General features: G+C 35.4%; 1 protein-coding gene across 2 annotated transcripts in view; it reads left to right on the plus strand.

Moving 5' to 3' along the window:
• Positions 1-27,139, plus strand: part of ANTXR2 (ANTXR cell adhesion molecule 2) — a 158,466-nt gene that overhangs the window by 74,835 nt on the left and 56,492 nt on the right. For both annotated transcript variants that reach the window (XM_033214316.1, XM_033214314.1), the window contains exons 13-16: positions 12,156-12,200; positions 13,051-13,143; positions 18,872-19,039; positions 19,345-19,425. In XM_033214316.1, the coding sequence (XP_033070207.1) occupies positions 12,156-12,200; positions 13,051-13,143; positions 18,872-19,039; positions 19,345-19,425 (387 nt within the window). The remainder of the gene's footprint in view (positions 1-12,155; positions 12,201-13,050; positions 13,144-18,871; positions 19,040-19,344; positions 19,426-27,139) is intronic.

Raw genomic sequence — 27,139 nt, forward strand, 5'->3', positions numbered from 1 at the left:
GGTTCATAAAGTGGTGAAAGTGTTTTCCAGAATCTTCAATACAGAGCTGAAGGATGCTAAGTGGAAAAAATTCTGGCAACTAGGCAATATTATGCCTTTTAAAATCTGCAAATTCTCATAAAATATGGTGCATATGAATACATTCTTTTCTGAAATGAATGTGTATTCTTGCACTATTTGATATAAGAATGGGATTCTCATGACTCTAGTTTTTAATGTATTTTTACTAACAGTAAATCTTTCTTTTCTCCTGAACTAGTTTTACTGAAATGTAGGAATGTCAGTTGAACACAGATTTTTGCCATTTTTGGCTTTTGAGCCAAATGGCTTCAGATTATTTTCACCCTTCTTTGTTACTCATGAGGTTGTGTGGCAGAGTGGAGAGAGGGAGCATTTTGAAACATCACAAGAAAACCATTTTGTTTTTCGTCCCCAAATTTTTATGTGGGTGACATTGGGCATATTAGCTAAACGTTATATCTATATAAAATGGTGATAAACTCTAACTTACATAGTTACTAGAAGTTTTAAATATAACTATCTGTGTAATTATCTATCGTCTATCTATCCATTCATTCATCCATCCATCCACCCATCCATCCATCCATCCATATATCCATCCGTCCATCCACCCATCCATCCATGCAAGTAAGTAAGAACTACTCAACAGATCATAGGCTTTTTCTTCTGCACCCTTTCCCTTTGCAAACTAAACCTTATTTTAAAAAGATGTCATATGGCAGAAGTTGAATTCAGAGTTTGGAGATAGGTGGACTTGGTCCTCGATTTGAATCCTATTTCTGTGTATTCTCTTTGTATATATTTGGGCGAGTTATTGAAGTCAGAGCTTTCCTCTCCTTATATTTAAAATGAGGATAAACATAGTGATTACACAGAGTTAGTATGACAATAAAAGAACTATAGAGACAGAGTATGTGGCATCTGGCAGCACCAATAAAGGGTGGTTCTTGTTAATAGTGTTAACAACACACAGATGAACCTTAGCTCTGGTTCAGTTTCTGAAGGTGCTATTATTTGTTGTGATGGTGGTTGTGTCTCTTAATTTACCAGATCAAAGTTTGATTTACGTAGAGCTTTGAGGGCTTTGTTTTCATTATTAACAATGTAGAAAATATACTTGTCAGGACTTTATTTCACTTTAAATTTATAATAAGTCATGAATTATTCACACAAAAGAATAATGGCACTATTGAAAAGAACTCTATTGAAAAGAACTCTAATGTTCTTTCCTGGAATAAGGTGAATACAATTGCATATAGACATATGGCCATATTTAACCATGGAAAGGCACAGAGGCAAAAACCTGGTGGAAACATTGTAATATGAATTTTTTATCATTTTATAAGAATTGTCATTTTGACAAGGACCTACAGTTAATCCAATTTATTTCCCAGATGAAGAAACTTAGTATACTTCTATCTCCCCTTCTACAATTGAGTTATCTGACTTTATTGATTGAGGGAAAAATTTAGTGTTTCATTTTCTTAGGGACTAGTAATATTTCCATTTCATGTAAATCTGTTTATTATTTTTGTATATTTTCCTCAATATTTTACTTACACATTTGGAAATCAACTATAATTTTTTGTGAACATTCTCAGTTCCATCAATTTCATTTTCAGTATATTTTTAGTACCTTCAGTATCTGCTGTGTGCAGAGCACTTTGTTAGGCATGATGGCATGTATAAATAAGGAGAAATGATTATTGCCACTAAGAAATTTGTAATTGTCAGTGATAATTTAAAAATTGCAAAATCAACATATAAACCCAAATTAATGAGGCATAAATGGTTCAACTGTGCAGCAACATATACTTTAAAAAGCTTTATGTCTTCTAGATGCAACAACAGGAAGTTGGTGGGCTACTCTGTGAAGGCTGGTTGGGACGTAACAGGAAAATGATCATTGTATTTAGGGGAAGCACCAGGATCATCAGGCTGGCTAGAGAGGAGGTCCATGCAGGGGGATGTTTGTAGATACATGTTAGGCCTTAACTGTGGAGGGACTGACACCATGCTGAGCCATTTTAACAATGAGAACAGAAAAACTGGCTCATGTTTATGTGCTGCAAAAGGGGCTTTGATACTTTATCTTGCAGTTTATGTTACATAAAGGATCTCCAGTGAAGAGAAGGAATGTAAAGATGTCTCCCATGATACTATGTGAGTTTGACAACAGTGGTCATATGGGGATTTTAAATTGACATTCAGTTTTCCCATATCATTGTTAAACTGGATGCTGTATGGGATAATGAATATGACATTTTAAAAAAGGAAGAGTTATGGAGAGGGATGTTGAGTAATTCTCAGGAGGATGTAATACAGAACAGGGTTGGGGATACTATTTATGTCCTCAGAAATTTATATAACAGTGCAAGATGTACATGTAATAAGAAGAGTAAATTTGAAGTCCTCACGATGAAATGAAAATGAGTTCAGATATATTATTCTCAGACTTAGTGGAATGGAAGGATGTACCTTGATCTTTTTCTAGTGAGAGAACTCCAGAGAGTACTTTATGGAAATTCACAAAACTAAGAGTGGAAGCATTACTTGTAAGGTCTTTCCAAGAAAATTTAGTAATTTATTGATTCAAATTGTGAACACTGGGACTATTTATTAGTTTTTTTTTTTTTTACCAGGTAAATGATCGATTAAGCTTCTGTTAGAAAAATATTGACCTGGCTACATAGGTTAAAATGGGGAATCAGTTGGAGATAGAGAAATAAGTTAGATGTCTAATTTAACTACAAGTAGAGCATTTAGTCATTGATGCAAAAAAGGCAATGGTAATTATAACTATCAATACATTTTGTGAATATAATTAAAATTCTTAGAATGGGGTGGTGAGAAAAGATGGGGATGCGTCTCCTTTGTCTGAGCACCATTCATTTATTTCTAATGACTCAGCCATACTTAAAGTGTTATCAGTTCTAGAAACCACACTTTGAAATATTGATCAAATCAATATGTGCTAAAAAAAAAAAAAAATGACCAAGATAACCAGATAACTCAGAACTATCTCATGAGAAATGTTCGATATATTTAGGTTCCAGATTGGTACACTCAATAGATATACGGTAATTATCCTAGCATTCAAAAATAGGAACTGGTCTCCTCTGAAAGAGAGAGTGCATGTGTGTGTGTGTGTGTGTGTGTGTCTGTGTGTGTGTGTGTGTACGTATGTGTGTGTGTGGTGTATTGCCAGACTCTAGGATCAAGACTAAAGACTGGAAACTACAGAGTGGGAAGTGCTTTGGCTTCATTTGGAGGAAAAACTTTCAAATGATGTGGGTTCCTTGCCAATGGACTGAATTGCTTTGTAAGGTAGTGGATTTCTCTTTATTGCAGTAATTCAAACATAGTTAGACTACAACTTGGTGGAACTTTTCAGAGTATTGAAGTTTTGATTGTGTATGCATTGGAGGAGTTGAAACAATGTTGTACTGGATACATTTAAGGTACAAAGAATCTTGAGAATATGCTTTTAGGAGTGACCGGGAAGGGAATGAAAAGAATCCCTTCTGCCGGGCGCGGTGGCTCAAGCCTGTAATCCCAGCACTTTGGGAGGCCGAGACGGCCGATCACGAGGTCAGGAGATCGAGACCATCCTGGCTAACACGGAAACCCCCTCTCTACTAACAAATACAAAAAACTAGCCAGGCGAGGTGGCGGGCGCCTGTAGTCCCAGCTACTCGGGAGGCTGAGGCAGGAGAATGGCGTAAACCCGGGAGGCGGAGCTTGCAGTGAGCTGAGATCGCACCACTCACTGCACTCCAGCCTGGGTGACAGAGCGAGACTCCGTCTCAAAAAAAAAAAAAAAAAAAAAAAAGAAAAAGAAAAAGAATCGCTTCTTCCCTTGTCCTTCCCTCTGCAGTCCATCTCCTTCCTTCCCTTTCTCCTTTTTCACTCTCTCAATTTGTTTCTTCCTCTCTTCTCTCCCTTTCTTCCTGCTCTTTTTCCTCTCTTCCTAATTTCCCTTTCTTCCTTCTCCCCTCTCTTTCTTTGTCCCTTCCTCCTTCCTTTTCTCTCCCCTTCTCACTTCTTTCCTTTTCCTCTCTTCCTAACTTTCCTTACTTCCTTGAAGGTCTAATTTGTGCTAGACATTCTATTAAATACTAGAAAGGCAGTGAGGAGCAAAGCAGACATAACACTTGTTCCCATGAAACTTACTATTTCTTTGTAGATAAAATTAATAAACTTACCCTTTTTTGGTAGATAAAATAATAAACTTGGATAAATTCTAGGAGAGAATAATGCATCTGTGCATATCAAAAGAATCATACATGCTTTGGGAAAATAGGGAGAATTCATCAGGGAGAAAGGAAGGTGGGGGATATTTCAAAGAATGTATTGGGCATGGAAATGGTTTGGTAAAGTCATTAGAAGGGAGAAAAGAGATTATGGATTATGCCAACTTTTTGAGGCTGCAACTGAAAAAAGTTATTCACTTGAAAGAAACAGGGAAGATTGGAAGGAGTGTTAGTTTTTAAATGAAGATGGTTAGGTTAGCTTTGATTTTGTTATAAAATGCTAGCAGATTTGGTTTTCATTAATTGTTTTGGACATGCAAGTTCATAGTCATATGACATGCTTTCTTTTTTTATAGAAGAAATATACCTGCAGTTTGTAGAACTTAACTTTATTTTGTTTTATTATTGTATTATTTTAAATCTTTCTCTACTGGCATTTATTTCTGGGCTAATTATAAAAAGTCATAAAGTTTTATCTTTCACGTTTACCAAAATCTACTGGAATTTTGTGATTATTGAAAAAATAAAATCGAATTAAATAAAAGATTTAAATAGAAATAATGGCTTTTTTGTAACATTCAAAAGGAGATTCAGTCAAGTTTAATTACTGTCTAGTTGTATCTGTATTTTCGTCATTATTGTCTGTGTATTTTTTCCCTGAGGTTTGAATCTAAACTAAAATTTAGATGAGGAGAATATTATACACACAGAAAATTATGGGTCAGTTCTCTAAACATTATCAATAACATCAATAAAAACCCTTTCACTATGGAAAATGTCAAATATTTATGAAGACAGAGACTAATATACGTACCCACAAAAATTAAAAATTAAACAAAATTTAAAAAACTAAGATAATGAACTTCCCATTGAGTCCTCATCACTCAGCTTCAATGATTCTCAACTTATTGTCAGTTTTTTTCTTTCAATTTTTATTTTAGATTCAAGGGTACATGTACAGGTTTGTTGCAGAGGTGAATTATGTGTTGCTGGTGTTTGGTGTACAAATGATTTCATCACCCTGGTAGTGAGCATAGTACCTGATGGGTAGTTTTTCGATTCTCACCTTTCTACTAGGTCCTCACTTCAAGTAGGCTATGATGTCTGTTGCTCCCATCTTTCTGTCCATTTATACTCAATGTGCAGCTTCCACTTATAAGAAAGAACAGGTGGTATTTGGTTTTCTGTTTCTGTGCTAATTCTCTGAGGATAATGGCCTCCAGCTGCATCCATGTTGCTGCCAATGACATGATTTCATTTTTTAAAAAAATAGCTGTTTAGTATTCACTGGTGTATCTGTATCAGTTTTTTTTTTTTTTTTTAGCCAGTCCATCGTTGATGGGCATCTAGGTTGATTCCATGTCTTTGCTGTTGTGAATAGTGTTGTGATGAACATACAAGTGCCTGTGTCTTTGGTAGAATGATTTATATTCCTTTGGGAATAAACCCAAAAATGGGATTGCTGTATTAAATGTAGTTCTGCTTTAAGTTCTCTGAGAAATCTTCAAACTGCTTTCCACAATGGCTGAACTAATTTATATTCTCACTAGCAGTGTATAAATATTCCCTTTTCTCTACAGCCTTGCTAACTCCTGTTTTTTTTTTTTTTTTTTTTCTTTTTAATAACAGCTATTCTGATTGGTGTGAGATGGTATCTTGTTGTGGTTTTGATTTACATTTCTCTAATGATTAGCAATATTGCGCATTTTTAAAATAAGCTTGTTGGCCATGTATGTGTCTTCTTTTCAGAAGTGCCTGTTCGTGTCCCTTGCCCATTTTTTTTTTTTTTTTAATGAGGTTGTTTGTTTTTTGCTCTTTGATTTAACTTTCTTACAGATTCTGGATATTAGACCTTTATTGGATACATAGTTTCAAATATTTTCTCCCATTCGGTAGATTATCTGTTTACTCTGTTGACACTTTCTTTTGCTGTGCAGAAGCTTTTCAGTTTAATTAGGCCCTACTTGTTTATTTTTGCTTTTGCTGCCATTGCTTTTGGAAACTTCATCATGAAATCTTTGCCAAAGCCTATATCCAGAATGGTATTTCCTAGGTTTTCTTTTAGAGTTTTAAGTTTTATATTTAAGTCTTTAATTCATTTTGAGCTGGTTTTTATGTATGGTGAAAAGAAGGGGTTTAGTTTCGATCTTCCACATATAGTTAGCCAGTTATGCCAGAATCAGTTACTGAATAGGGAGTTCTTTCCCCATTGCTTGTTATTGTGAACTTTGTTGAAGATCAGATGGTTGTAGGTGTGTGGTTTTATTTCTGGGTTATCTAACCTTTTCTATTGGTCTACAGGTCTGTTTTTGTACCAGTACCATGCTGCTTTGGTGTACTCTAGCCTTGTGGCATAGTTTGAAGACAGGTAGTGTGATGCCTCCTGCTTTTTTCTTTTTTCTTAGAATAGCTTTGGCTATTCAGGTTCTTTTCTGGTTCCATATGGATTTTATAATAGTTTTCTCTAATTCTCTGAAAAATGATGTTGATATTTTGATAGAAAGAGCATTGAATCTGTAAATTGCTTTGGGCAATATGGCTATTTTAACAATATTTATTCTTCCTATTCATGAGCATAGAATGCTTTTTCATTTGTTTTTGTTATCTCTGATTACTTTCAGCAGAGTTTTGTAATTCTCATTGCATAGATCTTTTGCCTCCCTGGTTAGCTGTATTCCAAGGTTTTTTTAAATTTCTTTTTCTTTTTTTGACTGTTGTAATTGAATTCTTGATTTGGCTCTCAGCATGGACATTATTGATGTACAGCTATACTACTGATTTTTGTACATTTGATTTGTATTCTGAAAGGTTAGTGAAGTTGTTTATCTGGTTCAGGAAATTTTTGAAATAATATTTCGGTTTTTCTGAATATTGAATCATATTATCAGTGAAGAGGGATAATTTCGACTTCTTATTTTCCTATTTGCATGACTTTTATTTCTTTCTGTTACCTGATTTCTCTGGCGAGGACTTCCAGGACTACACTGAATAGAAGTGGTGAGAGTGGGCATCCTTGTCTTATTCTATTTCTTTAGAGAAATCCTTCCATCTTTTGCCTGTTTAATAATAATGTTGACTTTGGGTTTATCATAGATGGTTCTTACTATTTTGAGGTATGTTATTTGATGCCTAGTTTGTTGAGAATTTTAACATGAAGGGATGTGGAATTTTATTGAAAGTCTTTTCTGAGTCTATTGAGATGATCATGTGGCTTTTGTTTTTAGTTCTGTTCATGTGATGAATCATATTTATTGATTTATATGTGTTGAGCCAACTTTGCCTCCCAGGGATAAAGCCTGTTGGATCATGGTGGATTAACTTTTTGATACACTGCTGGATTTGGTTTGCTAGTATTTTGTTGAGGACTTTTGTGTCTATGTTCATCAGGCATATAGGTCTGAAGTTTTCTTTTTTCATTATCTCTCTGACAGTTTTTGGTATCAGAATGTTGTTAGCTTTATAGAGTGAGTTATGGAGGTGTCCTTTCTCCTCAATTTTTTGGAATAGTTTCGGTAGGATTGGTACCAGGACTTCTCTATGTGTCTGGTAGAATTCAGCCACAAATCTGTCCTGTTAGGGCATTTTCTGGATTTTTTAAAATTACTGATCAAGTTTCAGAACTTGTTATTGGTATGTTCAGGATAAATATTTCTTTGTTATTCAACAATCAAAAGTGTATAGTTTTAGGAATTACCCTTTTTTTTCTAGATTTTTTAGTTTGTGTGCATAAAGGTATTCATAATAGTATTTGAGAGTTCTTGTATTTCTGTGGGATCTGTAATGTCCCCTTTGTCATTTCTGATTATGTTTATTTGGATCTTCTCTTTTTTTCTTTATTGATCTAGTTAGTGGTTTATCAATCTTATTTTTTGAAAGAACCAAATTTTGACTTTGCTGATCTTTTTTACAGATTTCATATCTCAGTTTCCTTCAGTTCAGCTCTGATTTTGATTTTCTTTTCTTCTGCTAGCTTTGGGGTTGGTTTACTCATGGTTTCCTAGTTCCTCTAGGTGTGATGTTAGCTTGTTAATTTGAGATCTTTCTAACTTCTTCATGTAGGCATTTAACACCATAAACTTTTCTCTGAAAAATGCTTTAGCTGTGTCCCAGAGATTCTGGGATGTTGAATCTTTGTTTTCATTGATTTCAAATAATTTTTAAATTTCTCCCTTAATTTCACTCTTTGCCTGAAAGTCATTTAGGAGCAAGATTGTTTAATTTCCCTGTAATTGTATGGTTTTGAGAACTCTTCTTGGTATTGATTTCTATTTCTATTGTACTGTGTTCTGAGAGTGTGATTGGTATGATTTTGTTGTTTTTAAGTTTGTTGAGAATTGCTTCATGGCCAAGCATGTGGTTGATCTTAGAATATGTGCCATACACAGATGAGAAGAATGTATATTTTGTTGTTGTTGGGTATTCTGTTGATGTCTGTTAGGTCCATTTGGTTAAATGTTGAGGTTAGGTCTTGAATATCTTTGTTAGTTTTCTGCTTCAGTGATCTGTCCAATACTGTCAGTGGAGTGTTGAAGTCTCCCATTATTATTGTGTGGTTATCTAAGCTTCTTCATAGGTCTCTAAGAACTTGTTTTATGAATCTGGGATCTCCAATTTGGGAGTGTATGTTAGGAGAATTAAGTCTTCTTGTTGACTGGAAGCTTCTATCATTAAGCAATGCCCTTCTTTGTCCTTTTTGATCATTGCTGATTTAAAGTCTGTATTGTCTGAAATACGAATTGCAACCCCTCTTACTTTTTTTTGTTGTTGTTTTCTGTTTGCTTGAAAGATCTTTCTCTATTCCTTTCCTTTCAGCATATATATATATGTAATTTATGTGAGATGAGTTTCTTGAATATAGCATATAGTTGGGTTTTGCTTCTTTATCCAACTTGCCACTCTGTACCTTTTAAGTTGGACACTTAACCCATTTATCTTCAAGGTCAATATTGATATGTGAAGATTTGATCTTGTCATGTTGTTAGCTAGTTTTTATATACACTTGATTATATAGTTGCTTTATAGTGCCAATGTGATATGTACATAAATGTGTTTTTGTGGTGGCAGGTCTTACATTTCCATGTTTAGTGCTCCCTTTAGGACCTCTTATAAACATATTTGATAGTAATGGATTCCCTTAGAATTTTCTTGTTTGAAAAGGATTATATTTCCCCTTCACTTAGGAAGCTTGGTTTGGTTGGATTTGAAATTCTTGGTTGAAGTTTCTTTTCTTTCAAGTTGCTGAATATAGGCCCCCAATCTCTTTTGATTTGTAAACTTTCTGCTGAGAGGTTCACTGTTGGCCTGATGGGATTCCCTTTGTACTTAACCTGGCTCTTCTCTGTAACTGCCTTTAAGATTTCTTTCCTTTGTGTTGAACTTGGAGGATCTGATGACTAGATATCTTATCTTTCCCAGTATATTTTAAAGAGTCTCTAAAATTCCTGAATATGCATGCCTACCTGTGTAGTGAGGTTGGGGAAATTTGTGTGGACAATATCTTCAAATATATTTTCCAAGTTGCTTGTTCTCTGTCTCTTTCAGAAATGCCAGTGAGTCATAGGTTTGATCTCATCACATAATTCCGTATTTCCTGGAGGTTTGTTTTTTCATTTTAAAAAATTCTTAATTTTTTTTTCTGGCTGCATTGATTCAAAGGAGCAGTCTTTGAGTTTTGAGATTCTTTCCCAGCTTGGTCTATTTTGTTATTAATGCTTCTAATTGCGTTATAAAAGTCCTATAGCAAATTTTTAATTTTCAGAAGTTCAATTTTTTTTTTTCGTAAAATGACTATGTCATTTTCCAGCTCTTGGATAATTTTATTAGTTTCCTTGGATTGGTTTTCAGTCTTCTTCTGTATCTCACTGGGCTTCCTTGCCATCCAGATTCTGATTCTGTGTCTGTCATTTCAGACATTTCAATCTGGTTAAGAACCATTTCTGGAAAGTTATTGAGGTAGTATGTGGAGGTAAGAAGACACTCTGGCTTTTAGAGTTGCCAGAATTCTTGTGCTGATTCTTTCTCATCTGTGTTTGCTGATTTTGCTTTACTTTTTGAAATTGCTGTCCTTTGGATGAAGCTATTTGCTTTTATATTCTTTGATGTTTTGAGGGTTTGAAGGCAGTATAAGTTGTATTTAGTTGATTGACTTCATTTCTGGATGCTTTCAGGAGCCAAGGCTCAGCTTAGCACTCCTGAGCTTCATGCCAATGCCTGGGGGACTGGGACTGGGCATGTGGCTTTGTTCTTTGACCTCTCGAGGTCAAGCACTTTCTGCACTGGAAGGGCTGAGATGTTCCCAGACTGCTGACAAAACACTCTGATGGGGGCTGTTGGCAAAAGTGCTCCAGTGGTGGGGGCAGGGTACCACAGGAGAATGCCTTGAAGGAGGAGGTCACCAGAGAGTGCACACTAGTGGGGTGATGGTGTGAGGTGCAGACAAGTGAGAACCAACAGGGCAGCGGGGAACCACTGGTGTGTGTGCAGCGGTCGAACATTATTGTCAATCTTACTTCATCTGTATCTGTATCCAATTCCCAACGCCCAAATTATTTTGATGAAAATATCAAAATCATATCATTTCACCTGGAAATATTTGTACATACCTTTAAAAGACAAGCAGTCTTTAAATATATATCCATGATCATAGTAACATGCTACACATTAAAAATAATCCTTTGATGAGGAAAAAATGGAACCACATTTTCTAAGTTGCTATTGTTTTAAACCTTTGAAAATTTAACAGCATAGTTGAAACATGTGACATCAGATGACATCAAGCTGGAACATTTTCAGTTTTGCCTCTTAGTATAGAGGCTTTGATGTGTACCTGAAGTGGCTGAAGCCATTGACACTTGGTCAAAGATTTTTCCATCATGATGGTGTGAATATCCAGATAGCCCAATACCAGTAAAGTTCATTTCAACTTAAGCCTTAGGTTCCATTCTATTCACGAGAAGAATTAATTGTATTGGGGGCTGAGGCAGGTGGATCACCTGAGGTCAGGAATTTGAGACCAGCCTGACCAACATGGTGAAACCCCGTCTTTACCAAAAATACAAAAAAATTAGCCAGACTTGATGGTGGGTGCCTGTAATCCCAGCTACTCCAGACGCTAAGACAGGAGAATCACTTGAACCCGGGAGGTGGAGGTTGCAGTGAGCTGAGGTCACACCATTGCACTCCAGCCTGGGCAACAAGAGTGAAACTCCGTCTCAAAAAAAAAAAACAAAAAAAAAACAAAAAAAAAACAGAATTAACTATAAAAGATTTCATGAGTAACGCATCACAGGAAAGGAATCTTGGCTAAGAAGTTGATGTGTTACAAGTAGCTTCAAGCAACAGTTTGCATCCTTACAGGCTGTTAGGAGACTCTCAGTTGGCGTCTCATTGTGGTCAGGTGCCAGTTTGGCTGGAGTCATCTGGAAGCTCGGTGTGCCTGGGTGTCCAAGATGGACTTTTCTCTTATATGTCCCATATCTCCTCTCGAATGGCTGAAATAGCTGGGGATCAGCTGGTGTCTCCCTGTCACCACCCAGCCTAGATTAGTTTGGGTTTCCTCACAGCTTGAGGGTCTTGGGTTAGATTTCTGACCTGACAGCAGTGTTCCTCAACAGTGAGTGTTCCATGGATGTCAGGGAAACTTAAGTTGTTTTGACCTGGCCTCAGAAGTCACATAATACGTTTTCTACCTTTTTCTGTTGGCTGAAAGCTAGTTATAGGCAATCCAAGATTCAAAGAGAGGGGCATAAATATTGGGTGGTAAGGTTCATTGGGGGACTTCTTTGCACCTACCACAGTATTTTATGAATCTGATTATTTTTACACATCCTTACTATTTCCCCCCATGCCATAGAAATTTTTATATTTGATTTTTTTTGACAGGTTATCAAGGATCCTCCACCACCACCACCCCCTGCACCAAAAGAGGTGAGTGAGTGCCTAAAAAACTGATATGGCTGTTTGTTTTTTCCCATATGCAGATACGTTATCCAAATTCAATTAATTTTGTCTGTTAGATAACTATGATACCTATGTACTGACTTTTTAATTTATAAAAATCAGTGGTTATTTTTCATCCTCTTATGATTTATTTCATATGCTAGAGGAATGGGACCTTCATACATTGCTAGATATAAACTGACCATTGGAATCAATAGTACATAAAGATTTAATATACTTTTTATACTACTGTATCAATAGTTCTGATGTCACTTAGGTTATTTACAAAAAAGATCCAAGCTGACAGTTGAAAGATCCTATTACTTTCTTCAAAATTCTTGGTGCTTTTATATTATTCTGTTAGCCAGAATCATGTTAGGAACATGAAATAAGGAATGTGCTGGTGTTGAATATTTTCAAAAATTCTCAACTGCCTATCTTTTCAGTTTAAATTTCGTAATGTCCAAACCTACACATACATTGATGCTTTAATGACTGTTAAAATGCTGTCCTAATTTTAATATTTTATCTTTCTAAATATGAAGTGATGAACGATTTGAAATACCAAATGATTCCCATAGTTAAAGAGCAACTTCTAGTTACCTAGGGATGATGTAAGAGAGATTCTTAACATTTGAGGAGGGAAAGGAGTTCTCATATCCTGTAGAACTCCACTCAAAATTTATGCATGTAAGTGTAAATACATCCACATGTTCTATATATAGTTTTTTCCATAGTAATGGAATAATTCAGAAAAATATTTAAATATGAGCCAGTTCTGACTAAACAGTATTTTAAGAAATTAATTAAAAACTATTTATAAAACATATTTCCACAGGAGGAAGAAGAACCTTTGCCTACTAAGAAGTGGCCAACTGTGGATGCCTCCTATTATGGTGGTCGAGGGGTTGGAGGAATTAAAAGAATGGAGGTTGGTATCTTAAAAAAAATAGAAGCTGCTAATCTGGGGTATGTATTCCTAGGACTATTAAGCCATGGAAACTGTACTTTTCACAATTCAATATTATAATATCATCCGTTTGTGCTTAACACTGGGTCTTTTCTGGATACATTTTTTTTCTATGGAATCATCCTAGCCACTGCAAAACTGGCCTAGAAGAACTGGTTTCCTTAGTCAAAGGATTGCATTGATAAGACCTCTGAATTCTAAGGGACAAAACAAAACTAGGGTTTTTCTTATTTTGGAAAAAATTACGTCATAGAATGTCAACTTTGAAGAAGCCAGCCACTTCAAGTTGCAACAATGTTCTTCTTTGTAAAGATCCAATAGTAATCTACTATTTGAGAAGAAAATGTTAAAATATTCAATAGCATGGATCTGACCTTATCACAAATATAGAGAAAGCACATTTAATACTTTGTCAGTTGCCACTTATGAACTATTATAATTGATATTATATATCATTTATAGAGTGCATTGAACTTTTGGACTAGCCCAAAGTGTTGATTAATATTGAACTTTAATATTATACCTTAAAAATCAAATAAGGTTTTCTTATCACCATGAACTATTTTTTCAAAGTGATATATTATTTAGTAATAAGCAATTATTAACAGCACTGAGCTCTTAACAACGGTATAAACAGGACTGCATCCCATCCCAAGGAGCAATTCAAGGAATTTTTTTCATGAACACATTGACTTTATTATAAAATCCTGGCATTCCTTCCTTATTAGTTATAATTTTCCTTTCCGATTAGAATGTGTTTTATGCATTTTACCATTGTTGCACATGTTTCCTATTGTCATATCTGCTTTGCGCCAGCAAAACTTGATAACCTAATGAACAACCCCACAATTATTGCAGTTTTCTCCTTTTATACATTACAATAAAATTCAGATTCCCGAGGCAAGTTTCCCTTTCCAGAATAAATTTTGCTCTTCTTCAGAAAAAAGCCCAGACATACTGAACATGGTTGCCATTCCCAAAGTGTTTATATAGGTCATCTGACAGTGATTCTTACTTTTCTGGACCACATTAGATCTTGAAACAATGGACATTTTCCCTGAGAGCTTGCCCTTTATTGTTGAAATATCCTCTGAGACGGATATCTCATTGCCAATTATCCATGGTTAAAGGCAATTGCTAGATGCAGTTAAGTTGGTCTTTGGAGAAGTTATTGCATGTGTTTTTGTGTGCTAGAAACTGAGAATCGCAAACAATATAAGAGAACATGGCTAGGCAAGTTCTTGTTTAACATGGAAGGTTATTTTCCTTTCTTACTTTTGTTGTGTCATTCTAGACGTGGAAGGGTGGGAAGAAAGTATATAGGATGTTCCCATATGTATAAAACATACACTTTTAAATAAAGCTGTTACAATCAAATATCCAAATATGATCTGTAACAACTTATTTTTAGTTGATTTCACCTCATTCCAAAATGTGTGTGTAAAAAGATCTGTATAACAGGGGAAAAAAAGACTTGATAGGATATACCAAAAATGTGAGTAGGTTTCTCTGGATGGAAAATTTTCAATCTATGCTATATATTTACTTATTTTTTAAATGTATTTGAGCATGTAGTAGTTCATATTCAGAATAATAAGCTTAATACCATTTTGAAATTCACTCATGTAAAATACTGCATGATAATAAAGTAAGGATATTAGTATGTGAGCCTTAATTGAATAAATACTATTCTTGCTAAAAAAACTAGGAATATGTCAGATTTTTGTTAGTTCGATATTCCAGTGTTCCAAAGATTGAGGTCTCTTTCTAAAGGAAAGGAAATGTGTGAGTGAGATCCTGAGTGGGTCCTGAGTTAAAAGGAACATTATTGGTTTATATTTATGACAGCCAAGAGCACACACACATCCCTAACTAAGCGATAGTTCAAGTTTCAAGAGTTATTAACTCTTAATATGTGAAATTATGTTGCCCACCCATCCTTTTCAGTTGAACAAAATCTGTGGCCAGAAACCTCAGCCAACTTGTAATAAATCTGGGTCCATTTTAGTTTTGGGTAATTTTGACTACCTTGCATGAAGTATTCCATCAATAAGATGGAAATAAGAATGAGAATGAAGAAAAAAATGGAAAAGCAAGTGTGGATGTTACAAAGGGGAAACACAATACAGGTTGAGAGTCCCTTACCTGAAATGACTGGAGCTAAAAGTGTTTTAGATTTTGGATTTTTTTCAGATTTCAGGATATTTGCACATACTTAATGTGATATCTTGGGGAGGGGACCCAAGTTTAAACATGCAAGTTATTTTTGTTTGATATATACCTTATACACATAAGAGGAATATGTTTGACATACTCCTTATATACACATAAGAAGAATATGTGTATAAGGTGTATGTCAAACATAAATGAATTTAAAATATGCAATAAATAGACAAACATAATGCACAAGCATAAATGCATGTTATGCTTATATATTTTGTAAACAAAATATACAAACATAAATTAATTTTAAAATAGCACAATGTTTTAAAACAATTTTGTGCGTGAAACAAAGTGTTGACTGTGACCCAACAGATGAGGTCAGGTGTGGAGTTTTCCTCTTATGCTGCTAAGTGGCACTCCGAGGGTTTCAGGTTTTAGAGCATTTTGAATTTTAGATTTTTGAACTATACGCAACCTGTGTATAAAAATACACAATAACAATTGAACTGAGAATTAAGCATCATCAAACATTTCAAACATGAATTTATTTAAATGTGGAGAGGGAAAACAGAAAACCACAATGTTTCATTTATCTGCTTATTTGTTAAGAAATCTGGACTGGATGATGGGGAGTTCTCATTATGTTGCTCTGGCTGGTCTTGAACCCCTGAGCTCAAGCGATTCTCTCGATTCTCTCATGTAGCTGGGGCTACAAGCAGGTGCTGCCGTGCAAACAAAATTTGTTTTAAAAGCATGCTCATTCAAACCTGGAAGGTACTTCTCTCTCTCTCTCTCTCTTTTTTTTTTTTTTTAAAAAAAAAGCTCTTAAACTAGGAAAAGTAAAGGAATTATAGAAATTATGAGCACATGTGAATTACAGAACACATTTTTATAGCTAAGGTTATTTTAAGCCAGTATAGGGATTTTTACCTAGAATATTTTTTCTTCCTTCTTCTTTAAATTAAATATTTAAACACTATGGTAATGGGAATTTTTAGAAAGCTGGAACTGAGATGATGTTAATAACAGCTGTTAGCACAACTGATCCACAATACCTAATGACTTCAAATGTGTGTTTCTGCCAATTCAGTGTGAAACTGTTTTTGTTTCTTTTCTCGATTCTGAAATTGCTCCTCAATGATATAACCTCCTAGTCATCCAAATATGCTCTGGAAATTATGGAATTTTATTGCTTATAATGAAAGCCAAGTGGAGTTGGAAGAATTTAGCTATCAAGCTTACACATTTTTTTTTCCATAATAAAGCCCGATATATTAATTCTGCCAAGGCTTCCTTTAGCAGTCTATTCTTGTTATTCTTTTGTCCTTTTTAACTGTCTCAATGTGGTCAAACTAAAATATTAAAATTTATGCATACATACACCTATACATATATATGTTTATTTAATTGCTTTTAAGAGTTTGAAAACTCAAATAATTTCTGGTTTCAGACTTCGAGTAAGTGAGAATTGTTTGTGGTGGTAATGATGTTAATGATGATTAAATAGCTCCCTCATGAACTAAAACTAATGAATTTATTTAATGAATCTTCTTTAGACCTCAGCAACTACATTTCTCAAGTACAGTCATTTGATAGTCTAGTACCTAGAAATGCTACGTTGGGTCAGAACTCTAGTTGAACTAGCTTCATATATATATATTTTTTAATCTGAGAATAGTGCCAGTGAAACTAATAGTGCCAGAAAGAAGAATATGATTATCATGACCTTTGCAATATCAACTGTGAAACATAGGCGAGGGAGCTGTCTATGCTAAAGCCTATCATTTCTGAACAGATCTAAAGTGTATCTACCTCTCTTTCTACCCTGAATGACTTCTCTAAGTTAGGACATTTGTGTCTTTACTTAATTGTGTATCTTCTTTTTTCCTTAAAATTGAGCCTGTACAACTACAAGGATATGTGTCCTGATTTTAGAGTTTTTAATACAATTTAGCTGTATCTAAAGATTTTATAAGTGTTAGTTTATCTAGGTGATGACACTGTGTTTGGAAAGAGAAGGTCATTTCTCCGGAAAGAAAGCCAACTATCTAGCTCTAAAGGTTTAATGGTGTTTAAAACAATTTTAACAACCTCATAAAAAACATTCTAGTATCATTGATCACACTGAAAGATATAGATACATTTTAATGACTCAACAGGGCCCACTTGAAATTGAAAGCCCATTCTAAAATTGTAGTAAAAAAAGGTAAAAACACCTAAGTAAGCCTTATCAAAAAGACTGAATAGTTCTTTCCATGGATAGTAATCTTCTCTATCCCTGCCCACTAATTCAGATCATTAAAATGCTTTAGGAAGTCTTAGGATTTTTTTTTTTCTTTTTAGAAATCACTTAACTCTGGTGTGTCATAGTGTGCCCTGGGTAGGTCTTAGTGTAGGTTTTCAGAGCTTCATTTCTCTGACCTTGCCCATCTTTGGTGATGTCCTTGGTTTTTGTAGGACTTTCCACTACTCCTGGTTGGACAAGCTCTTCTCCAGGGGCTGCATCCTATTTACATGCCCAGTTTGATTCAAATTTAGCTCTTAATTTCTCCCTATTGAAAAGTAAAGCAATCATTTGATCGTATGGTTTTTCAATGTCAAGATTTTTCAGAGGAGGAAATTTGCTATAATTTGTGGAATTCTCTACTGTTCCTGAACTTTTCTTTTCAAAGCAGTCTTTTCAGATTTGTCCTTCTCAATGAAAAAATCATATGCCACATAACCATACTCGGATGAGCTTGGGAACTAAAGGCTGAACACTACATTACAAAATAGAACTAAAAAGTAAAGAAAACTCATATATAATTATTTTACTTTCAAAAACTAAATGTTCAGATCATACTTTTTGCCTTAAACAAATGTGATGAAAAATTTGGCAGAAGCAACTCTTTTGTATAAAATAAATTTGTAAAATTCAAATCCATTTGAAACTTATTAACCCATTTCAATTCATGTTCAAATCCCTGCCCCGTCACTTACTAGCTGTTTGGTTTTGGGCACATCACTTAACCTCCTTGTGCCTCATCTGGAAAGAATAAAATGTAGTCTCTATTCACTGCATTTTTGTATGGATTAAATGCAGACTGACACATAGTAATCACTCAGTAAATGCTAACTATCATCATTTTCATGTATTTCTTCCAGTGTCATCACTACATATGGGTATGTGTTTAGCTAGCAGGGGAGAAAAACCAAATTAGAGAACAGGATTACACACTGTCATGCATTTCATATGTAAACCGCAAATGGACTCTTTATTTAAAACTGTGGGAAAATGGTTGCTTCAAATTTAGTTGGCTTCAGATTTTTACAAAGGGTCTTTTTGTTTTTTTGATCTTAGTATTAAATACAGTAAGGAGTGGTGAGAAACCTATTCAGCCTCAGAAAAGGGGAAATTAGGAATTAGGATACCTGCTCATCTTCTTTTTTACTCTGAGATGTGAACTAAAGGACCATAGGCTCAATAAGAGCCTGTTCCTCTAGGATACTTTATGTCTTATAACAGTACTCTCCTTTTGTTTTATAGGTTCGTTGGGGTGATAAAGGATCTACTGAGGAAGGTGCAAGGCTAGAGAAAGCCAAAAATGCTGTGGTGAAGATTCCTGAAGAAACAGAGGAACCCATCAGGCCTAGACCACCGCGACCCAAACCCACACACCAGCCTCCTCAGACAAAATGGTACACACCAATTAAGGTACGTGTCCAAATTTTGTGTAATTTAACTCAAAACTTCTGGAGACATTGTAACGTTTTTAGTACCACGTCTCGCCAACTACTTGAAAGAGGGTAGATCAAATTGCAGACATTCATTGTACACTCTTAGCAGCTGAATACTTTCTTGGCAATAAGAACCTCCAGGTTTTTATTACTTACTAGTTTACCTTATGAAAGAAATGAGGGTAAAGAAGATTTTATTTTCTTCGTTTTACATCTTCATGTATTCAGTACATAGAGATTGAGTACATTCTCTGGGAATTCACAAGTCTCATTTTCCCTTAGGGTCGTCTTGATGCTCTCTGGGCTTTGTTGAGGCGGCAGTATGACCGGGTTTCTTTGATGCGACCTCAGGAAGGAGATGAGGTTTGTATATGGGAATGTATTGAGAAAGAGCTAACTGCTTGGGTCAGTATAATGAAGGCAGGGAAATAGTAATAAAAAATGATTTTAGAGCCCTATTGAACTTGAGGAAGGAAATCCTGTCAAGTGTAGATTTCTATTACATAGAGTTTTCTATAAAGTACCTGTTGTTAGAATGCATCTTCAAACTACATTTTTACACCATTCCTTTTTCAAGTAATTCTTGACAATACTGGTCATTTGTACACATACTTTAATAAGCACAATCATTGCATCAGCCCTTGACTTTGAAGACACAATGTTCCAACAGACTGGAATTTAGTAGCTGAAGTCCTTCTCTAGCATTTAGTAGCATTTAGTAGCAATAAGGCCTAGGGCAAAGGCCTCAGAATCTGTTTTGTAGGTATAAGTATGTTCCCTGCCTTCAACAGTTGATGTAATCGAATTTCTTGACTATTATGTAAAAGTGTCTTTAAAGTTATAAAGCATTATAAAAATCTGTGATAGTGATAAACATACACACACATACACACATATGTATATGTATATATTTTTCCCCATCAGGAAGTCTGTCTGAAGCTATATTTTTGTTTGGAAATGTGGCTACAATTCCTCTAGTTCTGTAATTTCTGTAATATACTAGTACTATTTTCCACTGTATTGATGTAACAAAAATTGATTAAAACCTTTTCATATGTAACAATGGATAGGTTTGGTTCAGAGACAGTACAGTTCATAACAGTAGTGATGCAGGGCAGGTGAGCCCCAAATTTGAAGCTCAGCCTGGGAGAGTTCTTAACTTCACCTAAGAAGGAATCTGATGCAGGGCAGGAGGGTTCCCAAATTGGAGCTTAGCCCCGGAAGTTTCCTGGCTTCATCCAGAAAAGAATTCAAGGGTGGGCCAGAGGTGTTGGCAACTTTTGTTGAAGCGACAGTGCATAGCAGCAGCGGAGGTACTACTACTCCTTGCAGACAGAGCAGGGCTACCCTATAGGCAGTGTGCCCAGAGGAGCAGCTCAGAAGCAGTTCTGTAGTCACATTGATATCCACTTTTAATTATATGATAATTAAGGGGTGGATCATGCAGACATTTCTAGAAAAGGTGTGACAACTTCTGGGTCATTGGGTCGTTGTCATGGAAAGTGGTGGTAACTTCTGGGTGTTGCCATGGCAATGGCAAACTGACATGGCACCCTTGTCAGTGTGTCTTATGGGAAAGTGTTTTCGCCCTGTCCCTGTTTTAGTTAATCATCAATTAGGTCTGGTGTCCAACCCTCACCTCCAGAATCTAGTGCTGCCTCCTACTTCAGTAGAATTGTTTCATTGTGTGTCAACATGATCATTCCTCTGTTTTAACAAGGGAATAAACTTCATGAGCTTCAGCTTGAGAGGATTTTTTTAAAATCCAATTTGAGAAAATTTATTCCTGGAATTTTCCCAACAGATCATCATTTACTGTTGGCTAAGACTGTAAGTAGAGAGAACTAGTTGGTTTATAAAACATCCTCTTTCATTATCCAATCACTGTGGTTCTTCATAAAAAGTTTTCACATAATGACATTTGTATCTTTTAAAATTCATCTGTGATCCAGAGTTCTGTTCTGGAACAACATGTACTAACTCTTCTTCCTCTTCTACATGCTACACTTTAACTTCATGTATTTTAAAATTGTTTTCTTGCATCATCTTAGTTTTTATTCCCCAGGTTAGACACTAGTTTATTTGTTCAATAATTTTCACCTTATTAAGTGCTGGGTATTGAGCTAACATTGATTGTATACTAGCCAACAAAAACAGACAGTGGTCTCAGCTCTCTTGCTAATACTTTATATTTTCTTTTAACTGTCATGATTGCAACTTAGTTTATAGTTTTTCATTATTCCTATTAATTTTGATTCAATTCAATAATTTTTGGATTATAAATATGTACAAGCAATGACATCAGGTGGTATCGAAGGGTAGAAACAAACAGCAGCCTCTGCCCTTAAGAAACCTAAACTTTGTTTGGGAAACAAGGCATGTGCAAAAATAAGATTTATTCTGGAATGTGTTCTGGGTACTCTTGAGTGAATAGAAAAATAAAAACTAGCTCTCCCTAAGGAGAGATTAGGGAAAGCTTCTTCAAAAATATAGGTGCTCTGCCTTTGAATATAGATAGGAAATAGCTAGAATGAACATTTCCTTAGATGTGGCATCATGAGCAAAGTCACTGAGGCAGTGATTCGTGGTTTGCTAGATAATCTGGGATTCAGAAGTGAAAACCAGAAAGATTCACTGGGAATAGAAAAGAAGAAATATGTGAGTTTCGATAAATTGGTATGTTTAGTTTTTAAAATGATGCATTATAGTCATTCATTCAACAAATATTTACGTAGTGCCTAACATATATCAGGTACTCTGTTAGATACCAAATGGATTTAACATTCTTCTTAAATTATAATGCTGTAATGTTTCAAATGTTGCTCCAGCAGGTTCAATTATTTATTTTTTCATGTTTGAAGAATAATGCTTCCCTTTCCATTATTTTGACCAAGATTTTCTTCCTTTTTCTTTTCTTTTCTTTTTTCAATCGATATGGTCACACTTTTGTCTAAGATAAGTCCAAAGCCTTTTTTCTAACTCTTGAGGTCATATTATTTCAAAATTCAGGATTTTTCTGATTTTAGGAATATGATATAGTATATGTATCAAATATTATGTAAAGCATCATTTCCTAATCATATTATTCAGACATTTTGCTATTATATTTTAATATATATGAATTATAAAATTCATTGCTTCCAAATGAATTTTGGTGACAAATGTAGGATAAAACTCTCAGCTTTGAAAGATTCTGAACCTCAGAGGTTCAGAATACAGTTGACGTTCATTATGTGAGGTTAACTAAAACCCCACTTTTTCTACTCTACATCTATGCTATTTATGCCTTTTGAAAAATGTGTTTTTACTTAAGTGCAGGACTTCAGGCTTAGTAAACATCAGTTGTTGATTCAATTAATTGATTTGTTTTTTTATCAGATACATATTATGATTCTATGTGTGCCTGAAGCAGTCTGAGTTAATCTTTTATCGTCATACCTATTCTTTTTAGCTTTAGTGCTTCTGATGTTTTCTTACCTGCAAATTTTTATTTCAAGCCAATGTTGAAACCTCAGTGTGGCATCCCATGAGAGCCCTTCCTCACAGATGGATGCTGCACAGTTAAGTGACATTACTATGTTAAAGCTAGGAATCTGCCCAACAGTACAAATTCAGTTTACTACATGATTTACAAGGATATTTAATAAATTTTGTTAAATTCCTTGCTGAATTTAAGGTATAAGTATATCTGTCTATTCACCCATCCAACCAAACCCAACCACACATTCTTCACTCAAGAAAATCAGGTAAGCTTGGCATGATTTGCTGTTTTGCCTTTATGTTTCTTGCTAGTTTTTCTTTATAATATTTATTGTTTTGTTTTAGACTGAGGTTTTATGTCAAGTCTGTAGTTATCAGCATATGACCTTTACCTTTTAGACAACTTGAGAAATCTTCGCCCCTCCCCAACATTTTTATTCCCCAGCTTTCCATTTTCAACGTTTCACAAAAAATTATTAAGCATATCTGAATGTGCCCAGGTGTGGTGGCTCACACCTATAATCCCAGCACTTTGGGAGGCCAAGACAGGTGGATCACTTGAGGCCAGGAGTTGGAGACTAGCCTGGCCAACATGGTGAAACCTTGTCTCTACTAAAAAATGTAAAAATTAGCCAGGCGTGGTGGGGCACACCTGTAGTCCCAGCTACTCAGGAAGCTGAGGTAGAAGAATCACTTGAACCCAGGAGGTGAAGGTTGCAGTAGTGAGCTGAGATCGCACCATTGCACTGCAGCCTGGGCAACAGAGGGACACCCTGTCTCAAAAAAAAAGAAAAAAAAATCTGAATTTATGTCAACTCCACATCATCAACCAGGTCTTCTTTATTTCATAAAATTAACTCCCATTTAAATTCCCTATCCCACACACATATAAACCTTAACCTACATCTTTCCAGAGATTAGATCATAAAAATACACAGCAAGAATTATTCCACTACTTTAGTGAAATAGCTTTCTGTACATTATTAGGATAATTGAAGGGCCCAACATTTTTTAAGTTTACAGTATGTATTAAGAAACCATACTGTTTTGATTTCACTGTCTCTAAAATGCTATCATACCTCCCTTCCTCCCCACCTCCCTTCTTTCCTTCCTTCCTTCTTTTTTCTCTGTTTCTTCTTAAATACATTTATTTCCACTATGCTTTCACTTTGTTTTGACAATTTCTTATACTAGTTTATACATTTTTATATGTTAATTTTCAGCTGGCTTCTTGTGAACAAATGAAGCCTTCAGTTGCCCTGTTCTTATAATCACCAGCACAGTAAATATCTTTATTGACAAAGGCAACTGTTTGACCCTGTGATACTTATGCCAAAAAGAATCTGCAGCAATCATAGGGCACTTAATCATGGTAAATATTTCAGTGAATTTTAAGTCTCTAAAATAATGCAAACATAAAAATATTATCCAAAAGGTAATATTTAATTATTTGTTTAAATAAAATTATATTTGCATGGGGCAGTGATGTAATCTGTATTGAGACTCTAATATCCTACAAATTATATTTCTATTTTGTAGAAAGAGCACATAGTATTTCTTAAATTTCAGTTCTTTTTTGCTTTAGAGTATCTTTCATTTGGGAACTTACAGTAATTTACCTATTCAGAAAATAATGACCCAGAGGCAGGAAGAATATCAGGAATTCAGAGTATATTTGGCACAGCTAATTTTGATGCATGACATTAAAATAGGATGATCTGCTTTGGTAATGCTTTATGCATGAGAAGACATCTATAGCTCACCATTACCTTCTACTTACTGTGGTTAGTTGGTAAAAAATTAAAGTTACTAAACCTTATGGTTTTTACCAATTTAGTTTATATAGATGTGGTTTATCTCATGGAATTACATGGACTAAAGAAAATTAAAATTTAGGGAACTACAATGCCCAAGTGGTAGTATCCTCTACTTCTCTGGCTGTTCTTTGAATAACTGCCTATCCATCTACATTTATATTTGCTTGAAGAAAGGAGAAAATGAATTGACCTCAGAATAGTGTGTGTGTGTATGTGTGTGTGTGTGTCTGTCTGTCTGTCTAAGTCCTAGCATAATCGTTCGTTGAATGAGAAAAATTAGTCCTGGAGTTCTTTTGTTAGCTTTAAATAATCACACACACCTACGATTGGGCTCTAAACAAGGGTGAAATCCTATTATTTGCAAACTTACATCCCTAATGTCAATCACAATCTGATTAAATGAAAAACATTGAGCTTAGACCAATTCATGAAAGATTTTATATTTTTAAGAGATGTCCATTGCCCTTTGAAAATGTATATCACTTTTATATCAACAAATCTATCTTCTCAACAAATTATCTGATATTAGGAATATTAGGAAATTTGTAAATAACATTGTATCAGCTTAGATTAGATACACTGATTCCTTCTAAAAGAATTGTCTCTGCATAGCAAAAAGTTCACTGGAACAAATGTTATTGTCTGTTAAAGTCAATTCTTTTAAAAATAAACTTTCTTACCAACATATAAATTGGTGAATATATTTTGCAAATAATTTTATTTTCCTGTGTTTTCTGTGCTCATAATGGTTTGTGTGTGTATATATGCATAATATTTACTTTTGATTATGCTTCTTATGAAGTATTTGTACCGGTATACAAGTTCCATGTATGTGATTATAAAGGAATTTGTACACTTTAGAAATCAGGAAGACTAAACAATTTTTTAAGTTAGAAATGGATGTAGCTTGATGTGTATTGTCAAGAAGTAAATGAGAATCCTTTCTCATATCTGATTTTTAAAGGAAGTGATAGTGACTAAAAAAAGGCAAAACAAACTTCATGCCACTTGAGAGACAATAAAACACAGTGGTTTTCAGGTTGTGGCTAATGGTTCTAAGTAACACTACCTCTGCCTAGTCAACAGCATGTTTTCTACCTAGGAAAACAATCTTGTCATTTATTTATAATTGTTTACTGCAGATTCTGCCTCTTGAGACTCAGGTTTAGTTGTATAAACAAATCAGCGGTCCTAGAATTCAACCCAGAATCACGCACATTTACTATGTAAGCACCGTCACGGTGAATTTCTAGCCAAATGTGCCCCTTTTATGGCTGGGAGGTCGCACCGGGCTCGTTTGCGGAAGAATTCACTGCTGAATTGAAGTCCTTGATCAAGTAATTGAAGTTCAGGCATAAAGTATCAAAGCGGGCGAGCAGTCTCCCGCTCTGGCCCTCTCTCGCGTTCTCTTCCGCGCGCCAGCTCCCGCTGAGGTGGCGGGGTCCGTGGGCTGCACGCCGGGCCCGGGCTTTGATTGCGGCGGGAAGTCCTCCGAGTCATGAATGTTTCAGCGCGGCGCGCGAGGTGAGGGCCGCGCATCCAGGTGTAAGCTAGCAGGTTGTCGCTGACATCTGTTTGCAGCCGCGGCAGCGGCCTACCCAGCCCGCAGCGAGCGGCGGGATTGTCAGCGGAGGTCGTTGAGAACGGCAAAATCGTTTTGGTCTCACTCTCGCTGCCTGGAGGCCTGAAACACCAAAGGTAGGAATGGGGGTGGACACAGCTGCGCTCCTAAACTTGCCTTAGGCACAAATAAGAGATCTAATATAGTTTGACTCCGTTGCGGTGGGGAGACGAGGACAGAAAACCACTTCAGAGACAACTTAACGCTGCAACATCTGCCGCCAAGTTTCCAGGGAGTGACAGGGGACAGCAGGTACAGATCGAAGTCTCCACATAAACAACCTCCATTAAGCCGTGGACTCTTTTGAAGGGCCTCCATCAAACATGCCGGAGTCCGCAGCAGGAGTTTGTTTGGTTTTCAAAGCAGTGTTTTGTTTTTCGCAGTAACAAGGTAATTTATAAATGATGCATTACCATGCGTTCTCCTTTTTGATTTGAAAAGAGAGAGTTAGAGAAGCAGAAAGGCAAAGAAAGAAGAAAGCGCAGCACTAGTTTTGGAGTAGTTCCACAAACCAATCAAATCTCCAAGGAGCTTCTTGGCTGTAATCGAGGTTATGTTAACCTTCAGAAGGCAGTCCCTCCTTCACCAGCAAGCAGACATAAAAGTGTGTATACAGCAGTTGAAGAATCCTAGTAACACTCGTCAAGTACATGCACCATTTGTTTTTAAACTTGTAAGGTTTCTTTTTACACGGAGATGAAATTGAATTAGATTTTTTGCAGATGGATGTAATTTTTTAGTAAAACAAAATTTACAAAATTATATTGACTTTAATTGATTCCTGTTCATAAAGACTTCTTTCCTATAGTTGCATATAAAAAAATAAAATGTTAAGTCAGAAGTAAGCAAACATTTTCTTTTTGGGCGATTCTCCTCCTCTACTACCTACATTCAGCCAGATACAAAATATTCAAGAATTTGTTGACTTTTCAATGGAAATACTACAAAAACTCCTTAATTTTGCACACATAAATATGGCATAATGGAATTAGTTAAAATATTAGCCTGATACGAAAGAGATGCTGGGAATGGTAAGACAATAAAGATTCTATAGTAACGTAAACTATTATCATTTGTATAATTTAGGCTCCCTTTCTTGAGAAAAAGGAGAGCTGCTGACTCAAAAGTATCCTTTGGAGAGGGAAGTAGCCAGGGAGCA

Source organism: Trachypithecus francoisi, unplaced genomic scaffold (genome assembly GCF_009764315.1).
Source record: "Trachypithecus francoisi isolate TF-2019V2 unplaced genomic scaffold, Tfra_2.0 Lachesis_group1, whole genome shotgun sequence".
Classification (NCBI taxonomy): Eukaryota; Metazoa; Chordata; class Mammalia; order Primates; family Cercopithecidae; genus Trachypithecus; species Trachypithecus francoisi.